This window comes from Heterodontus francisci, chromosome 26 (assembly GCF_036365525.1).
Source record: "Heterodontus francisci isolate sHetFra1 chromosome 26, sHetFra1.hap1, whole genome shotgun sequence".
NCBI classification, from domain to species: domain Eukaryota; kingdom Metazoa; phylum Chordata; class Chondrichthyes; order Heterodontiformes; family Heterodontidae; genus Heterodontus; species Heterodontus francisci.
This window is the reverse complement of record NC_090396.1, coordinates 8,049,988-8,069,520: the sequence shown is the minus strand read 5'-3', so window position 1 is coordinate 8,069,520 and position 19,533 is coordinate 8,049,988. Positions and strand designations below refer to the sequence as shown.

The window sequence follows — 19,533 nt, the reverse complement described above, 5'->3', positions numbered from 1 at the left end:
TCACCAGTACTGTAACCCAGTGTTACAGTGACAGACCTGTCCCCACCAGTACCGTACCCCAATTTTAGAGTGACAGACCTGTCCTCACCAGTACTGTAACCCAGTGTTATAGTGACAGACCTGTCCCCACCAGTACTGTACCCCAGTGTTATACAGTGACAGACCTGTCCTCACCAGTACTGTAACCCAGTGTTATACAGTGACAGACCTGTCCTCACCAGTACTGTAACCCAGTGTTATACAGTGACAGACCTGTCCTCACCAGTACTGTAACCCAGTGTTATACAGTGACAGACCTGTTCCCACCAGTACTGTACCCCAGTGATAAACAGTGACAGACCTGTCCCCACCAGTATTGTACCCCAGTGTTATACAGTTGTGTAACACTGGGGTTCAGTATTCAATCTTCCAATCTTTGGCCTCCTTGTCTCAGGAGACAATGGGTAAGCGCCTGGAGGTGGTCAGTGGTTTGTGAAGCAGCGCCTAGAGTGGCTATAAAGGCCAATTCCAGAGTGACAGACTCTTCCACAGGTGCTACAGATAAAATTGGTTGTTGGGGCTGTTCCACAGTTGGCTCTCTCCTTGCGCTTCTGTCTTTTTTCCTGCCAACTGCTAAGTCTCTTCGACCCGCCACGCTTTAGCCCCGCCTTTATCGTTGCCCGCCAGCTCTGGCGATCACTGGCAACTGACTCCCACGATTTGTGATCAATGTCACAGGACTTCATGTCACTGGGGTTCAGTATTGGTGATTACTAAAAGGTCCCTGCTAATGCATTGATCTGGGTGATTACTCCTACATTCTATGAAAATCCCAAAAGCGGTTATAAAAAGAGAAATGTAATGACTCAGAAATTGTTTCTTTAGTTTGCAGTCTGCTCCTCATTCCTTTACAATGTGCTTCCACTTATTACTCCCACATTCAGATGTGAAATACAGCAGCTGCATTAATACCATCTGGCATCTTTGTGAAACCAGAGATCACAGTGGGACAAGAGCCAAATGGCACATTTGTGTCAACAAAATGTGTTCAACAAAATGAACATTGTATTACTGCACTCTTTGAATTGATGGGCGTGTGCTCCTATAATTCTCAACTGGTTGCACAGCCTTCATTGATGAGTAAAAGCACAATCGAGGCTCTATTTCAGTTGTGCTGACTTTAGCAACTTTAGGATAGAGAGGAAGAGCTCCAAATCACTTCAGGGTAGCCTTGACTGGAAAAATGCTTAAGTGGGGCCACTCAATGAGAGCTGGATAAGATTTGGTTGTGAAGCCTCTACCGTCAAACAGCTTGCTGCCATTCACCATCTGCGTTCACACATGAACATAGGAACAGGAGTTGGCCATTCAGCCCCAAGCCTGTTCATCCATTCTTTTAGATCATGTTTGATCTGTATCTTAACTATTCACCTCTTTTCCATATTCTGGGATAGCCTTACCCAACAAAAATCTATCAATCTCACTCTTAAATCTTCAACTGAAGTTTGAATACTGGAACATACAAACAAAGAGCAGAAGTAGACCACTCGGACGGCCCTTGAGCCTGCTCCACCATTCAATAAGATCATTGCTGATCTGATTGTCATCTCGATTCCACATTCCCGCCTACCCCCGATAACCTTTCACCCCCTTACTTATAAAGAATCTACCTCTGCCTTAAAAATATTCAAAGACTCTGCTTCCACCGCCTTTTGAGGAAGAGAGTTCCAAAGACTCACGACCCTCAGAGAAAAAAATTCTCATCTCTGTCTGAAATAGTGACCCCTAGTTCTAGATTCCCCCACAAGGGGAAAACAAGGGGAAGGTGGGGCAGTAACTGTGGAACTGAGATCCAAGTAGTTACAGCCTTCAAAAAAGGGAAGAAATTTGAGAGACAGAAGGTTTTCAAAATAGACTTTGACAATGCACAATTTAACAGAACTCTGCTTCTTCTGTGTTTTCTCATTTTGGTAGGAAGAACATGGAGACACAATATAGAATAAAGGGTACAAATCTAAAGGAGGTGCAAGAGCAGAGGAACCTGGGTGTATATGTGCATAAGTCATTGAAGGTGGTAGGACAGGTTGAGAGAGTGATTAATAAAGCATACAGTATCCTGGGCTTTATTAATAGGGGCATAGAATACAAGAACAGGAGGTTATGTTGAATTTGTACAAGACACTAGTTCGGCCTTAGCTGGAGTATTGTATCCAGTTCTGGGCACCGCATTTAAGGAAAGATGTGAAGGCATTGGAGAGAGCACAGAAAAGGTTCACGAGAATGGTTCCAGGGATGAGGAACTTTATTTACGAAGTTAGATTGGAGAAGGTGGGACTGTTCCCATTGGAGGAGAAGGCCGAGAGGAGATTTGATAGAGATATTCAAAATCATGAGGGGTCTGAACAGAGTAGATAGAGAGAAACTGTTCCCACTTGTGAAAGGATCAAGAATGACAGGGCACAGATTTGAAGTGATTGGCAAAAGAAGCAATGGCGACATGAGGAAACACTCTCTCAGGTAGCAAGTGGTTAGGATCTGGAATTCACTGCCAGAGAGTGCAATGGAGGCAGGTTCAATTGAGGGATTCAAAAGGCAATTGTATAGTTACCTGAAAAGGAAGAACGTATAGCATTATGGGAGAATGGCACGAAGTGAATTTATCACTTGGAGAGGGGTGCAGACATGATGGGCTGAAAGGCCTCCTTCTGTGCTGTAGAAATTCTGTGATGTTGTGATTAATTTATGGAGTACGCCCATTCCTATCAAGGCCAGCATTTATTGTCCATTGTTAGTTATCCTTGAGAAGCTGGTGGTGAGCACTCTTGAACGTCTGAAATTCATGTGGTGATGATACGAGCAGTCTTAGCAGCACTGACCAATGGCCTGGTCCGTATTGCAAACGTTTTAAAAATGTTCCCATAATGCTGTTAGGTATGGAGTGTGCCGGATTTTGACCCAACGATGAAGAAGGTACAACGATATGTGTCCACGCAAGGATGGTGTGTGACTTGGACAGGAACTTGGAGGCGATGGTGTTCCCATGAAAGTGTCCAGCCAGGTGGTGGAGGTTAGGGTTTGGGAAGTGCTGTCAGAGAAGCCTTGGCAAATTACTGCAGTGCATCTAGCAGATAGTACACACTGCAGACACAGTGCGCCGGTGGTGGAGGGAGTGACTGTTTAAGACAGTGGATGGGGTGCCAAGCTAGTGAGCTGGTTTGTCCTGCATGGTGTTGAGCTTCAAGTGTTGCTGCAGCCAGATCCATTGATTTACTCAGTTTAATCTGTCCCAGCCCACCTTTAAATGTCCCAACACCAGTGTGTGGTAGAGACAGTCACATTGTTCCAACCAGGACTTTCTGCTGTGCAGCCAAAGATGTCTCACATACCTTAAAAAACTCAGCACAAGCAACGTGTTGTTATAAATTAATTCAGCCATTGTTATTGATCAATCAAGCTTGCAGTTACCAAGCTGGGAGCTCAGCTGGACAAACAATTTAAACAGTTTTTGGACTTGGCTCGTTTTTGATTACTTCTTTTCTTTAAAATAACAACCTTGTTTCCCACACTCTGATCTTGACCCAATGTTGTACTCGATTCTCTGGCAGATACTTTGCCACCTTGGCCAAAATCAATCTTTCATTAGCGTGACTAAAACTCGGATTGTTTTCACTGGAACGACGGAGGTGGAGGGGCGACATGATAGAGGTTTACAAAGTTATGAGCGGCCTGGACAGAGTGGAAGAGTCAGTTACTAGGGGACATAGGTTTAAGGTGCGAGGGGCAAAGTTTAGAGGGGATGTGCGAGGCAAGTTTTTTTACACAGAGGGTGGTGAGTGCCTGGAACTTGCTGCCGGGGGAAGGTGGTGGAAGCAGGTACGATAGTGACATTTAAGAGACATCTTGACAAATATATGAATAGGAAGGGAATAGAGGGATATGGGCCCCCGAAGTGCAGAAGGTGTTAGTTTAGGCAGGCATCAAGATCGGCGCAGGCTTAGAGGGCCGAATGGCCTGTTCCTGTGCTGTACTGTTCTTTGTGATAAAAAAGGGAAACTTCTGTACTCAGTCATATGGTTTTATTATAAAATGCACATAGTGTTCCCTCACGCCAATTTCGCCAATTGCAATACCAGCCTGGATTGTTTGATCTGTTCATCAGTCAGGATGCAAAGACAATGTCCCAAGCTCTAATTAAGCTGTACTTGGTCCTGAGAAGTATATGATGTATGAACAGTCACTCTCATCAGTCACTCTGTGCAATAGTAAGGTCTATTGTCCTTGATCTTGGTTAACTGAAAGCTCCCTCACTGTGTACTTTGGTCTGCAACATATACTGCAGATCTTTCGTTCAGTCTAAAACAACGGCTTACCTTCATGCTACTCCTTTGATATAGAAACATGTCCCAAGGCATGGGGGAGAATAGAACAAAAAAAGAGATAAAAGAAAACAAGGAGATTTGTATTCTATGGATCTGGAAACATCACCCAGATAAAACATTACATTGCGAAGTTCTCCCAAATAGTAACCTAGAGTGCTGAGCAAGATGTGGAAGATTGGTTCTGAAAAGAGCAATATTAACCATTTGATTCCACCTTGAAGTGTTGTACTTTTAGCAACATATTGTTTTACTTTTTAGGTGCATTGCTCCATCTGTAAGTAAATCTTTATTGGAAGCATTAGTCTGACCGTGTGGTATTTACCACCTTTCAGGAAAGACAAAATATGGTGGGCATCCCAGTCCAAGCTAACTGTGAATCTTGGGCACAATATCCCATATAGGGTGGTTATAAGGGTCACGATACCACTGACACAGAGGGATAAGAAGCACAATATCTCAGACAGAATGAGTATAACAGGCACAGAAGGTACAAGGGGCACCATATCACTGACAGAGTGCATTAGAAACATAGGTACAGGAGGAGGTCATTTACCCCTCCAGCCTGTTCCGCCATTCAATGGGATCATGGTTGATCAGCGACCTAACGCCACATACCCACCTTTGCCCCATAACCCTTAATACCTTTGGTTAACAAAAATCTATCAATTTAAATCAAGATGTAGAATCAGTTTGGGTAGAGATAAAAAAATAGTAAAGGTAGGAAGTCACTTGTGGGAGTAGTTTATAGGCCCCCATCAGTAACCACACTGTAGGAGAGGGTATACAGGAAGAAATAATGGGGGTTTGTGAGAAAGGTACGGTGATAATCATGGACAATTTTAATCTACAGATAGATTGGACGAATCAGATTGGCAAAGGTAGCCTGGAAGATGCGCAGTGGCTAGCACCGCGACCCGGGTTCAGTTCTGGGTACTGCCTGGGTGGAGTTTGCAAGTTCTCCCTGTGACCACGTGGGTTTCCACCGGGTGCTCCTGTTTCCTCCCACATGCCTAAGACTTGCGGGTTGACAGGTAAATTGGCCATTGTAAAAAAAAAACTGCCCCTCGTGTAGGTGGTAGGAGAATTGAGGGAAGGTGGGGATGTGAGAGGGAAAATAGGATTAATGTAGGATTGGTATAAATGGGTGGTTGATGGTCGGCGCAGACTAGGTGGGCCGAAGGGCCTGTTTCGGTACTGTATCTCTCTATGACTCTAAAAGATGAGTTCATGGAGTGTTTTCGGGACAGTTTCTTAGAGTAGCACGTTCTAGAGCCAACCAGAGAGCAGGCTACTCGAGATCTGGTAATGTGCAATGAAACAGGATTAATTAATGACCTCACAGTGAAGACGCCCCTAGGTAGCAGTGATCACAACGTGATTGAATTTCACATTCAGTTTGAGGGTGAGAAGAGTGGATCGAAGACTAGTGTTTTAAACTTAAATAAGTGCAATTATGAGGGTTTGAAGACAGAGCTGGCTAAAGTAAACTGGGAAATTCGGTTAAGGGATAGGTCAGTAGAGATGCAGTGGCAGACATTTAAGGAGATATTTCATAACACTCAGCAAAGATACACTGCAGTGAGAAAGAAAGACTCTAGGGGAGGGCACACCAACCGTGGCCAACTAAGGAAGTTAAAGTTAGTATCAAATTGAAAGAAAAAGCGTACAATTCAGTGAGGAGTAAGTGGTAGATCAGAAGATTGGACAGAATATAAAAAACAGAAAAGAATAACTAAAAGAATAATGAGCGAGAAATTATAGTACAGAGAAAGCTAGCTAGAAATATAAGAACGGATAGTAAGAATTTCTACAGGTATTTAAAAAGGTAAAGAGTAAGTCAAGTGAGAGTTGGTCCTCTGCAGAATGTGTCTGGGAATTAATAATGGAAAATAAGGAGATGGCGGATGAATTGAACATCTTCTGCATCTGTTCACTGTAGAGGGTAGTTCAGTTTAGTTTAGAGATACAGCACTGAAACAGGCCCTTCGGCCCACCGAGTCTGTGCCGACCATCAACCACCCATTTATACTAATCCTACACTAATCCCATATTCCTACCACATCCCCACCTCTCCCTATATTTCCCTACCACCTACCTATACTAGGGGCAATTTATAATGGCCAATTTACCGACCAACCTGCAAGTCTTTTGGCTTGTGGGAGGAAACCAGAGCAAACCCACGCAGACACAGGGAGAACTTGCAAACTCCACACAGGCAGTACCCAGAATTGAACCTAGGTTGCTGGAGCTGTGAGGCTGCAGTGCTAACCACTGCGCCACCCTGGTGGTACAAATAACATCTCAGAAATAATTATGAATCAAGACTTGAAAGGGAGGGAACTTAAAACAATTACCATCACCAGGGAAAGGGCACTGAAAAAATTATTAGGTCTAAAGCTGACAAGTCCCTCGGTCCTGATGGACTTCATCTAGGGTCTGAAAAGAAGTGGCTGCCGAGATAATGGTTTTAATTTTAATTTTCCAAAATTCCCTAGATTCTGGAAAGATCCCATCAGAGTGGAGAATAGCGAATGTAACTCCGCTATTCAAGAAAGGAGGAAGACAGAAAGCAGGAAACTACAGGCCAGTTAGCTTAACATCTGTCAGAGGGAAAATGCTGGAATCTATTATTAAGGAGGTTATAGCAGGTCATTTAGAAAATCTCAATGCAATCAGGCAGAGCCAACATGGTTTTGTGAAAGGGAAATCGTGTTTGACTAATTTATTAGAGTTCACTGAGGAAGTAACAAGCAATTGGATAAAGGGGAACCAGTGGATGTGTTGTACTTGGATTTCCAGAAGGCATTTGACAGGTGCCATATCAAAGGTTATGAAACAAAATAAAAGTCCATGGTATGGGGGCAACATATTAGCACTGTCATGCTAGGCCCCCACCTGCCAAGAATGAGGCACATTAATGTTGTCATGAACATTGATTTTTAACTGCTGTTCGAGCAAGGAAATGACTTGTCAAACAGATCAGACGTGGCTAGAAAAAAACATTTACATACCAACAGACATCGAAGGTGAGTAAGCACATACCAGGGCCTGCTATGGAGGATACAATCCACAAGGGCCAGTACTGGTTAGACCAGCTGGTCGCATGACTAACTGGCTGCTCCACAGTTTTCTTTTGAACTAGCCACAGAGTTTTTGAAGAGAGTATCTGCTTGCTCCTGAACTGAGAAGATCTCTCCTGTCTGCTCCCATCTCTTTCTCACAAGCCTCTGAATCCATTGAAGACACATGAACCCCAAGAGAGAAAAGTCTCCGACAGCGAACAAGGTTTAAGAATACTACCAATCCCCAATGAAAAGCAAGACCTACCTACAATCAAGGACTCTACAGTGAGCTTGAAGAACCGTAACAACAACACTTCAGATATTGCCTCAAACTTTTTCATTTTATTTTTCTTTTGCTCTTTACTGTCTCTATTTGCATGTGGGTATTGCATATGCATGTTAGCGTGGGTGCGTCATGTATCCATAGGCATCAACCAAATTAGAGTTTAAGTTTAATAAGTTTCAACATTTCTTCTTTAAATCTGAGAAAGCCTGTTTGTGCTGGTTTATTTGCGTTATAATTGGAAAGCAGTGAACAAGGATTCACCAAGGGGGAGCTAAAACACAATGTGTTTAAAATTAAACCCTGTTACAGTAAGACCAGCTGTAGGCTGAAAGGGAACCCTAGACCTCTTTCTCACCTGGTCGCAACAGCATGGATAGAGGAGTGGTTAGTTAACAGAAAACAGAGAGTAGGCATAAATGGGTCGTTTTCAGGTTGGCAAACCGTAACCAGGGGAGTGCCACAGGGATCAGTGCTGGGGCCTCAAGTATCTACAATCTATATCAATGACTTGGATGAAGGGACTGAGGTATGGTTGCTAAATTTGCTGATGACATAAAGATAGGTAGGAACGCAAGATGTGAAGAGGACATAAGGAATCTACAAAGGGATATAGATAGGTTAAATGAGTGGACAAAGATTTGGCAGATGGAGAACAATGTGGGAAAGTGTGAACTTAGCCACTTTGGCTATGAGAAGAGAAAAGCAACATATTAGTTAAATGGAGAGAGATTGCAGAGCTCAGATGCAGAGGGATCTAGAAACACAAAAAGTTAGTGTGCAGTTACAGCAAGTTATTAAGAAGGCAAATGCAATATTGTATTTTTTATTACAAGGGGAATGGAATGGAATATAAAAATAGATGTTTTTCTACAGTTGTACAGGGCATTGGTGAGACCACATTTAGAGTATTGTGTACAGTTTTGGTCTCCTTACTTAAGGATATAATTGCATTGGAAACAGTTCAGAGAAGGTTCACTCGATTAATTCCTGGGATTGGGGGGGTTATCTTATGAGGAAAGGTTGGACACATTGGGTCTGTCCAGTTCTGGTCACCACACTTTAGCAAGGTCCTTGAAAGGTGCAGAGGAAATTTACCAGAATGGTTCCAGGGATGAGGGATTTTAGCTACAAAGTTAGGTTGGAGAAACTGGGATTGTTCTCCTTGGAGCAAAGGAGCTTGAGGGGAGATTAAACAGAGGTGTACAAGATTATGACAGGTTTACCTAAGGTAGGCAAAGAAAAGCTGTTCCCATTAACTGATGGTACAAGGACCAGGAGACACAGCTTTAAGGTTTCAGGCAAGAGATGGAAGGGAGATGTGAGGAAGAACTTTTTATGCAATGAGTGGTAATGACCTGGAACTCGCTGCATACAAGTGTGGTGGAAACAGAGACAAACAACAATTTCAAAAGGAAACTGGATGGATACTTGAAGGAAATAAACTTGCAGAACTGAGGGGTAAAAGTGGGGGAATGGGACTGACTGGATTGCTCAACAGGGAACTGGCATGGACACGGCAGGCCAAACAGCCTACTTCTGTGCCATTCTAACTCTATGACTCCATAAACAGTTCTGGCTCTAATTTTTAGACTCTTCCCCCTAGTCCTAGACTCCCCAATCAATGGAAATAGTTTATCTCTATTTACCCTGCCTGTTGCCCTTAATATCTTGAAAGTTTCAACCAAATCACCCCTTAACTTTGTAAATTCCAAGGAATACAACCCGAGTTTGTGTAATCTCTCCTCGTAATTTAATCCTTGGACTCCAGGTATCATTCTGGTACAACTACACTACACTCCCTCCAAGGCCAATGTATCCTTCCTAAGGTGTGGTGCCCAGAACTGCTCACAATACTCCAAATGTGGTCTAATCAGGGCTTTGTATGGCTGAAGCATGACTTTTACATTGTATTTTAATCCTCTAGATATAAAAGCCAGCATTCCACTATTCATTTTGATTATTTTCTGTACCTGTTCATGACATTTTAATCTATATACCTGGATACACCTACCCCCACGCCCACCTCACCAAGTTTATTTGAACCTCCACTTTTCTAGCTTTTCTTTATTTACTGTTACAAGGTTTTTGTTTTCGTATTAAAAACTTAGAATGCTGTGTGTTTTTTAAAAAACTGAAAAAAGATTTTTCAATGGACATTGACACCTGCAAATAGCTGAATTTTTTGGAGGTTTTGAAAGGAAGCTGACTTGGTATACAAGGACAGGAAAGCAGGCAATTTCAAGGAAACCAGCAGCTCCTTGAATGAAAAGGGAGACTCTATGTCTGGACATGTGACCTGTTTTAGAATGTTTTGCTTTCACTTTGGACCGTTTAAAAAGCCAGTTGGTCAAAGAGCAGGCATTTTGAAATTTGGTTTGAAACTGCCTGGAGATCAGAGAGAAAGACCCAAGTGTTAGCTCTCTCTGTAAGGGAATCCTGCATCTCTTGAGAAGAAACCCTGTACTTCCAAGGTGCATATTCCTATTGCCTCTTGTCTCTGAAGAATCCCTGCATCAAGTGGTTCCTGCTGCCTCCTGTGCTTTAAGAAATCCTGAAATCTGAAGAAATCATCTACTGCTATACTGCTGCTGTAAAACCTAAGAAGACCTGTTGCTACACCCCTGATGAAAGACCTATGTGAAGCCTGCTGCAGTTGAATTGCCTTGAATGTCAATCCATCACAGACTGTTCATCAATCTCGCCTGGAGAGACTTTGACTGGCATCCAACTATTAAACTCTGGGACACCTCACGAAACTGAAGAACTTCCTACCAGAACATGACAACCTAAGTTATTTTATTATTCCTTTCATTCCCATGAAACAGCTGTAAACCAAAAAAATCCTTTTTCCCCAGTGAACCAATTTTTTTTGAATGTATGTGCATGTGCATGAGGGTAAGGAAAATAAGGAGCTTTTCGTACATAGAGTTATCTCATTATTGGTTAAGACTTGTTTTTAGAAAATAGAAACAAAGAAAATAGGAGCAGGAGTAGGCCATTCGGCTCTTCGAGCCTGCTCCACCATTTATTATGATCATGATTGATCATCCAACTCAGCAGCCTGTTCCGGCTTTCGCCCCAAACGCTTTGATCCCTTTGGACCCAAGAGCTATATCTAACTCCTTCTTGAAAACATACAATGTTTTGGCCTCAACTGCTTTCTGTGGTAGCGAATTTCACAAGCTCACCACTCTCTAGGTGAAGAAATTTCTCCCTCTCGCTATGAAGGCCAACATACCATTTGCTTTTTTTAACCGCCTGTTGCACCTGCATGCTTACCTTCAGCGACTGGTGTCGAGAACACCCAGGTCTTGTTGCATATTCCCCTCACTCATTTTATAGCCGTTCAGATAATAATCTGCCTTCCTGTTTTTGCTATCAAAGTGGATAACCTCACATTTATCCACATTATACTGCATCTGCTATGCATTAGCCCACTCACTCAACTTGTCCAAATCACCCTGAAGCCTCTCTGCATCCTCCTCACAACTCACCCTCCCACCCAGTTTTGTGTCATCTGCAAATTTGGAGATATTTAGTTCCCTCATCTAAATCATTAATATATATTGTGAATAGCTGGGGTCCTAGCACCAATCCCTGCGGTACCCCACTAGTCACTGCCTACCATTCAGAAAAAGACCCATTTATCCCTACCCTTTGTTTCCTGTCCGCCAACCAATTTTCTATCCATCATAATAAATTACCCCCAATCCCATGCACTTTAATTTTACACGCTAATCTCTTATTTAGACTTTGTCGAAAGCCTTCTGAAAGTCCAAATAAACCACATCCACTGGCTCCCCCTCATCAACTCTACTAGTTACATCCTCAAAGAATTCTCGTAGATTTGTCAAGCATGATTTCCCTTTTGTAAATCCATGCTGACTCTGCCCGAATCTACCATTGTTCTCCAAGTGCTCTGCTATAAAATCTTTGATAATGCACTCTGGAATTTTCCCCACTACCGACGTCAGGCTGACTGGTCTATAATTCCCCGCTTTCTCTCAACATCACTTTTTAAATAGTGGGGTTACATTAGCTACCCTCCAATCTGTAGGAACTGTTCCAGAGTCTATAGAATCTTGAAAAACGGCCACCAATGCATCCACTATTTCTAGGGCCACTTCCTTAAGTACTCTGGGATGCAGACCATCAGGCCCTGGGGATTTATCAGCCTTCAATCCCATCAATTTCCCCAACACCATTTCTCTACTAATACTGATTTCTTTCAGTTCCTCCCTCTCACTAAACCCTGTGTTCCCCAACATTTCTGGTATGTTATTTGTGTCCTCCTTTGTGAAGACAGAACCAAAGTATGCATTTAGTTGGTCAGCCATTTCTTTATTCCCCATAATAAATACCCCTGTTTCTGACTGTAAGGGACCTACATTTGTCTTCACCAATCTTTTTCTCTTCACATACCTATAGAAACTTTTACAGTCAGTTTTTATGTTCCCTGCAAGCTTACTCTCGTACTCTATTTTCCCCTTCTTAATCAATCCCTTGGTCCTCCTTTGCTGAATTATAAACTGCTCCCAATCCTCAGGTCTGTTGTTTTTCCTGGCAAATTTATATGCCTCTTCCTTGGATCCAATGCTATCTCTAATTTCCCTTGTAAGCCATGGTTTGGCTACCTTTCCCGTTTAACGTTTACATCAGACAGGGATAAACAATTGTTGCAGTTCATCCATGCGCTCTTTGAATGTTTGCCATTGCCTATCCACCATTATCCCTTTGAGTAACGTTTCCCAATCCATCATGGCCAACTCACGCCTCATACCTTTGTAGTTTCCTTTACTAAGATTCAGGACCCTAGTCTCAGAATAAACTACATCACTCTCCATCTTGATGAAGAATTCTATCATATTATGGTCGCTCGTCCCCAAGGGGTCTCGCACCACTAGATTGTCAATTATTCCTCTCTCATTACACAATACCCAGTCTAGGATGGCCTGTTCACTAGTTGGTTCCTCAAAGTATTGGTCCAGAAAACTATCCCGTATACACTCCAAGAATTCCTCCTCTACGGTATTGTGACTAATTTGACTTGCCCAATCTATATGCAGATTAAAATCACCCATTTTTCCTTTATCGCATGCATCTCTAATTTTCTGTTTAATGCCATTCCCAACATCACCACTACAGTTTGGGGGTCTATATGCAACCCCCACTAACGTTTTTTGCCCCTTAGTGTTTCACAGCTCTACCCATACAGATTCCACATCATCAGAGCTAATATCTTTCCTCACTATTGCGTTAATTTCCTCTTTAACCAGCAATGCAACTCCACCGCCTTTTGCTTTTTGTCCGTTAATGTTGTTGATGATGAAAGAAACCTGGTTGGTGTGCTTTATTCTGGTGACAAATAGAGAATGTAATTGGCTGTTTTTCGGTAGGTGGGAAAATTTATTGATATGCTATGTCTGATGGCGAAGTGGGACTGAATTAACAGTGCACTCCTCCCACCTTGGTCATATCATTACAAGTTGATCTGTTCTATCCTTTTTAGGTCCAACATGGATAACCTCACATTTGTCAACACTGAAGTCCATTTGCCAATTTTGCCGATCCACTTAGTCCAACAATATCTTTTTTGTAATATTATGCTTCTGTTTGCACTGCTTACAATTCTACCTATCTTTGTCTCATTGGCAAATTTGGATATGTGGCTTTCTATCCCATCATCAAAATGGTTAATAAATATGGTAAATAGTTGAGGCCCCGATACAGATCCTTGCAGGACAGCACTAGTCACAGTCAGTTTGAGTACTTGCCTATTATCCCTACTCTATCTCTTGCTGATCAGCTAATTTCCTCGCTCGGTCAATAATTTGCCTTGAATTCCATATGTTTCAACTTTAGCTCATCATCACCTCTCAAGGGTAATTACGGATGGGTGCCCAAAGCTGGCCTTGCCAGCAATGTTCACATCCCATGAAAGAATTAAAAATAACTAATAGTTTCTTATGAGAGACTTCATCAAATCCCTTCTAGAAGTCCACATACAACCATCCATAGACACTGGAAGGGGCACTGAGAGTAGCAAGGGCATAGATGTGCTCTGGATGAGGGAATTCAATGTCCATTACCAAGAGTGGTACTACTGACAGAGCTGGTTGAGTCCTGAAGGGCATATCTGCCAGAATGGGCCTGTTGCAGGTGATGAGAGAACCAACAAGAGGGAAAAACCTACCATACTCATCCTCACCAATCTACTTGTCACAGATACAATCTGCTCATGACATTTTTGGTAGGGGTGACCACCGTACAGTCCTTTTGGAGACAAAGTTCCGTCTTCACAATGAGGATACCGTGCATTCTGTTGTGTGGCACTACCAGTGTACCAAACGGAACAGATTCAGAACACATCTAGCAGCTCAGAACTGGGCATCCATGAGGCGAGTGGGCCCTCAGCAGCAGAACTGTATTCAACCACAATCTGTAATCTTATGAGCCAGCATATGCCTCACTTTACCATTACCATCAAGCCAGAGGACCAACCCTGGTTCAATGAGGAGTGCAAGAGAGCATGCCAGTAGCAGTACCTAAAAATGAGGTGCCAAACTGGTGAAGCTACAACACAGGATTACATGTATGCTAAACAGCAGAAGCAGCATGCAATAGAAGGAGCAAAGCAACCCCATAACACATGGATCAGATCAAAGCCCTGCCACATTGAGTCGTGAACAGCGATGGACAACTGAACAACTAATCAGGGGAGGATGCTCTACAAACATCCCCTCCTCAATGATGGAGGACCTCAGCACTTCAGTGCAAAAGACAAGGCTAAAGCAATTGCAACCATCTTCAGCCAGAAGTGCCGAGTGGATGATCCATTTTGGCCTCCTCCTGAGGTCCCCAGCATCGCAGATGCCAGTCTTCAGATGCCACTCCACATGATATCAAGATATGGCTGAATAGGCAAAGCTAGTGTGTTTTACAGGAAAGGGAGTCCTCTCCCCACACTGTACAGTGGACTAGATGGATGAATCTGAAGGAAATCTGTTTTAATTCACACCAGGAATTGTTTTAACCCTGTTCAGCTCACTGGCGAGGCTTCATTTAGAACAGTATGCACAGTTCTGGGCCCTGTGCCTGAAAAAAGAGGTAATGACGCATTGCTGAGGGCTCAGAGCAAAGCAACAAAGATACTGCCAGGACTGAACTTATTTTCATTGGACAAAAGACAACTAAGACAGGGTGTGGTGAGTCTTTAAAATACTGAAAGCCACAAATTACGTAAGAGGGTTATTGATCTTAAACTGCGACTTTACGACCAGAGGAAATAAGGTCAAAGTTTCAAGTCCAAAACCAAACTAGAGATCAGAGTCTCTGCTGCCCACAGTGTGGTGGACAATATGGAATAAACTCCATTCACTTACACGGTGACAATCTACTCTGCTCAGCAGAAACAACTGGAAAAATATCTGTTTTAAGGTATGGGCAGTTGTTCAGACGTTGAGAATTTGTAGATTCAGAAAGAGCTTCGCCAACGTCAAAGGAAGATTCATACAGCCTCACAATAGGAAAGAGAACCTGGATGAACGAGATAGGCAGGCTGAGGAAGCAGATCCAAAATAGTAGACTCAATAGCAAGAAACAAAACTGCAGACTCAAGGCCAACAGCCAAAATGGTGGACAGGACACCAAATACCATCAGCAGAGTTATTTAACTGTGTTTCTGGCAGCACTTTTCGTCACAGGTATTAGGTTCAAAGAGGGTTCTGGTGCCTCAAATAGCAGTGGCACTGAGTCACTTACAGCACAGGACTAATGGCTCCCTTGATGCCCGGTTAGCATGATGAATGGCTGAGCTGTAGAGATGTGAAATGAGTTAGTAAATTCAGAAAAGGAAAAAGGAGAGGAAATGGGCGGAAAATAAAAGGATGAAAAACAGAAAGGAAGAGGAAAGACAGAAAGCAGCACAGGACTGGCTCCAGCGACATGCTTTCTGATGGAAGCAACAGTGTGGTTTCAAGGAGGCCATACAACCAAGGACAAAGGATTATAGGACCTTTTTAAAATTCACTCTGAGGTTGGAGATGTCGCCTGCATTTATTGCCCAACTGAGTGGCTTGCTAGATCACTTCAGAGGACAGTTAAAGAGTCAACCGCATTGATGCGAGACCGTTCAACTGATGATCAGTTATATTTTTACTGGTACCAGCTTTTTATTTCCAGAATTTTAAAAACTGAATTCAAATTGTCAAACTGGCAGGATAGAATTTGATTTAAAGTTATTTTGATTATTAATTCAAACATCTGGTTTACTAGTCCAGTAAACATAACTACACTACAGTACTATGCCACTACCACAAACTGACGTTCAAGTTAGCCTAAAGGCCTATTATAGGGGAGTCCCTGGCAGAGTCCTCCAAATAGATATGTTTCGGTTCTCTCCACTAAATATGGTAGAAGCCACAGACAACATACAGTCAGGTGATGGGAAAAAGACCAGTGGACTGAGCAACTGGAAAAATTTATTGTGTGTGTGCATATCCTGTTCAAGAACTGAATACAAAGAAAGCCTGACCACATTTACAGAATGAACGTCCCCACATTTTACCCCCAATCTCTCTCACAATGAGAAATTTATCCTGGATCTAAAAATTATGCAAAAGGGTGGAGTTTGAGGATGAAGAGAGGTGATAATAAACAAAAAGGCTGAAACTGGATTTGTTCAAAAAATACTGAAGGATCAATATTCCCCATTCTCAATATTCTAACAGGAAACAGAGATTAGGCATAAATGGGTCATGTCCTGGTTGGCAAGATGTCATGAGTGGTGTGCTATAGGGATCAGTGCTGGGGCCTCAACTTTTTACAGTTTTATATGAATGACTTGGATGAAGGGACTGAAGGTATGTTGTTGCTAAATTTGCAGATGACACAAAGATAGGTAGGAAAGTAAGTTATGAAGACATAAGAAGGCTACAAAAGAGATATAGATATGTTAAGTGAGTGGGCAAAGATCTGGAAAATGGAGTATAATGTGGGAAAATTTGAAATTGCCCATTTTGGCAGGAAGAATAAAAAAGCATATTTTCTAAATGGTGAGAGATTGCAGAGCCTGAGATGCAGAGGGATCTGGGTGTCCTAGTGCATGAATCGCAGAAGGTTAGTACATAGGTACAGCAAGTAATTAGGAAAGTTCATAGAATGTTGCTGTTTATCGCAAGGGGAATTGAATACAAAAGTAGGAGGTTATGCTTCAGTTATACAGGCACCGGTGAGGCCAAATTTGAACTAGGTTTGTATCTGCTAGAGTTCAGAAGAGTAAGAGGCAATTGATTGTAACATGTAAAATCCTGAGGGGTCTTGACAGGGTGGATGTGGAAAGGATGTTTCCTCTTGTGGGAGACTCTAGAACTGATGGTCACTGTTTAAAAATAAGGGGTCATCCATTTAAGAGATAGACAAGAGGAGAATTCTTTTTCTCTCAGAGGGTCGTGTGTCTTTGGAATTCTCTTCCTCAAAAGGCAGTGGAAGCAGAGTCTTTGAATATTTTTAAGGCAGAGGTAGATAGATTCTTGATAAGCAAGGGGGTGAAAGGTTATCGGGGGTAGGCGGGAATGTGGAGTTGAGGTTACAGTCAAATCAGCCATGATCTTATTGAATGGCGGAGCAGGCTCGAGGGGCCGAGTGGCCTCCTCCTGCTCCTGCTTCATATGTACGTATGTATGCACCAGCGGACTAAATTCCAGGAGAAAGTGATGAATATCACTCTCACCTGAGTCAGAATCACATAATCTAGGCTGATTCTCCAGTGCAGTATTTTTGGATGGGAAGGCCCTATCTGCTTTTTCAGTTGAGCATTAAAGATCCTATGGCACTATTCAAAGAGCAGGGAAGTTCTCTCCGCTGGCCTGACCAATTTGTCTCCTTCAACCAACATCACCACAACAGATTATTTGGTCATTATCACAATGCTGTTCCTGAGATTTTGTGTGTAAACTGGCTGCCACATTTCCTACAATAGTGACAATATTTCAAAGATACTTGAAAATTGCTAAACAAATGTGATTTTCTTTTTCTCCACAACTTGAGGCTAATGTCAGCTGGACATGACTTCCAGTTTACTTCAACCAGGCCATTTGCGTTTCTCATTTAAATTGATGGCAACATTTAAACAGTGGATACTAAGTGTGGTTAAAGTTAACAGCTCCACAGACCTACAGCATTTTGATTAATTCTTAATTTACGAGCAATCTCCAGCTCACAATTTCCTGCAGTGCTGCACATAATATAAATTGGGAAACATCAGCACAAAGAATTTCACCAGCATTTCCACGCCAAGATCAATTGGTTGGTATATTTGATTCTTCTGAAAAACAGTTAGTCGGAGAGACTGGAGAAGCTGGGGTTGTTCTCCTTCGAGCAGGGAAGGCTAAGAAGAGATTTAAGAGATGTTCGTGAAAGGTTCAGATAGAGTAAAACTGGAATTAATGATCTCATAGTTAAGGATTCTCGAGGGAAGAGTGATCATAGCATGCTAGAATTTCAAATTCAGTTTGAGGGCCACACTAGCGTTCTGAAGTTAAACAAAGGTAATTGCACAGACATGAGGACAGATTTGGCCCTTGTGGACAGGGGAGGAAGACTAAAAGGTAGGACAGTTGATGAGCAGTGGCAGATGTTTAAGGAGAAATTCAATTCCTCCCAATTAAAATATATTCCAGAGAGGAAGAAAGATTCTAAGAGGTAGAAAAAAACATCAATGGCTAAGCAAAGAAGTTAAGGATAACAAAGACAAAAACTAACCCATTCCATATTGCAAAGGCCAGTGGCAGGCTGGAAGATTGGGGAACTTTTAAAGATCATCAAAGGGTTACTAAAAAAGTAATAAAAAGAGCAAAGGTAAATTATGAAATAAAACTAGTGCAAAATATAAAAATGGATAGCAAAAGCTTCTATAAGTACATAAAAGATAAGAGAGTAGCTAAAGTGAATGTTGGTCCTTAGGGAGACTGGGGAGTTAATAGAGGGAAACACAGAAATGGCGGAGACACTAAATCAGTATTTTGCCTCAGTTTTCACGGTGGCGGACACTAGCACCATCCCAATAGTAACAGGAAATGCAGAGGTTATAGAAAGGGAGGAACTTAGAAAAATCATCATCACTAGGGAAAAAGTACTGAGCAAACTATTGGGATTGAAGGCAGACAAGTCCCCAGGGCCTGATGACCGATATCCTAGGGTCTTAAAGGAAGTGGCAGCGGAGATAGTGGATCCATTGGTTATAGTATTCCAAAACTCCCTGGATGCGGAATAGGTTCCAGCGGATTGGAAAAAAGCTAATATAACACCCTTATTCAAAAAGGGAGGGAGGCAGAAAGTAGGAAACTACAGAACAGTTAGTTTAACATCTGTCATTGGGAAATTGTTAGAATCCATTATTAAGGAAGTAATAACAGGACATTTAGAAAGTCAAACGCAATCCATCAGAGTCAGCATGGTTTTATGAAGGGTAAATCGTGTTTGACTAATTTGCTAAGAGTTCTTCAAAGCTGTGACAAGCAAAGTGGATAATGGGAATCCTGTAGATGTAGCATATCTGGACTTCCAGAAGGCATTTGATAAGGTGCCGCACAAAAGGTTAATACACAAGGTAAGATCACATGGGGTTAGCGGCAATTTATTAGCTTGGATAGAGGATTGGCTAACCAACAGAAAACAGAGAATCGGGATAAATGGGTCTTTTTCTGGTTGGCAAGATGTAAGTAGTGGAGTGCCATAGGGTTCAGTCCTTGGGCCCCAACTACTTACAATATATATTAATGACTTGGATGCAAGAATAGAAGGTACTGTAGCCAATAAAATAGGTGGA

At 42.3% G+C, this 19,533-nt stretch overlaps 1 protein-coding gene across 2 annotated transcripts in view; it reads right to left on the bottom strand.

Annotated features, from left to right (window-relative positions):
• Positions 1 to 19,533, bottom strand: part of xylt2 (xylosyltransferase II) — a 338,683-nt gene that overhangs the window by 232,452 nt on the left and 86,698 nt on the right. Inside the window, exon 1 of one of the 2 annotated variants that reach the window (XM_068057774.1) lies at positions 18,468 to 18,491. The exons of the other annotated variant lie outside the window; for it this stretch is intronic. Coding sequence (XP_067913875.1) covers positions 18,468 to 18,476 — 9 coding nt within the window. The 5' untranslated portion in view covers positions 18,477 to 18,491. Of the gene's footprint in view, positions 1 to 18,467; positions 18,492 to 19,533 lie in introns of those variants that run through there. 2 annotated transcript variants of the gene reach the window in all.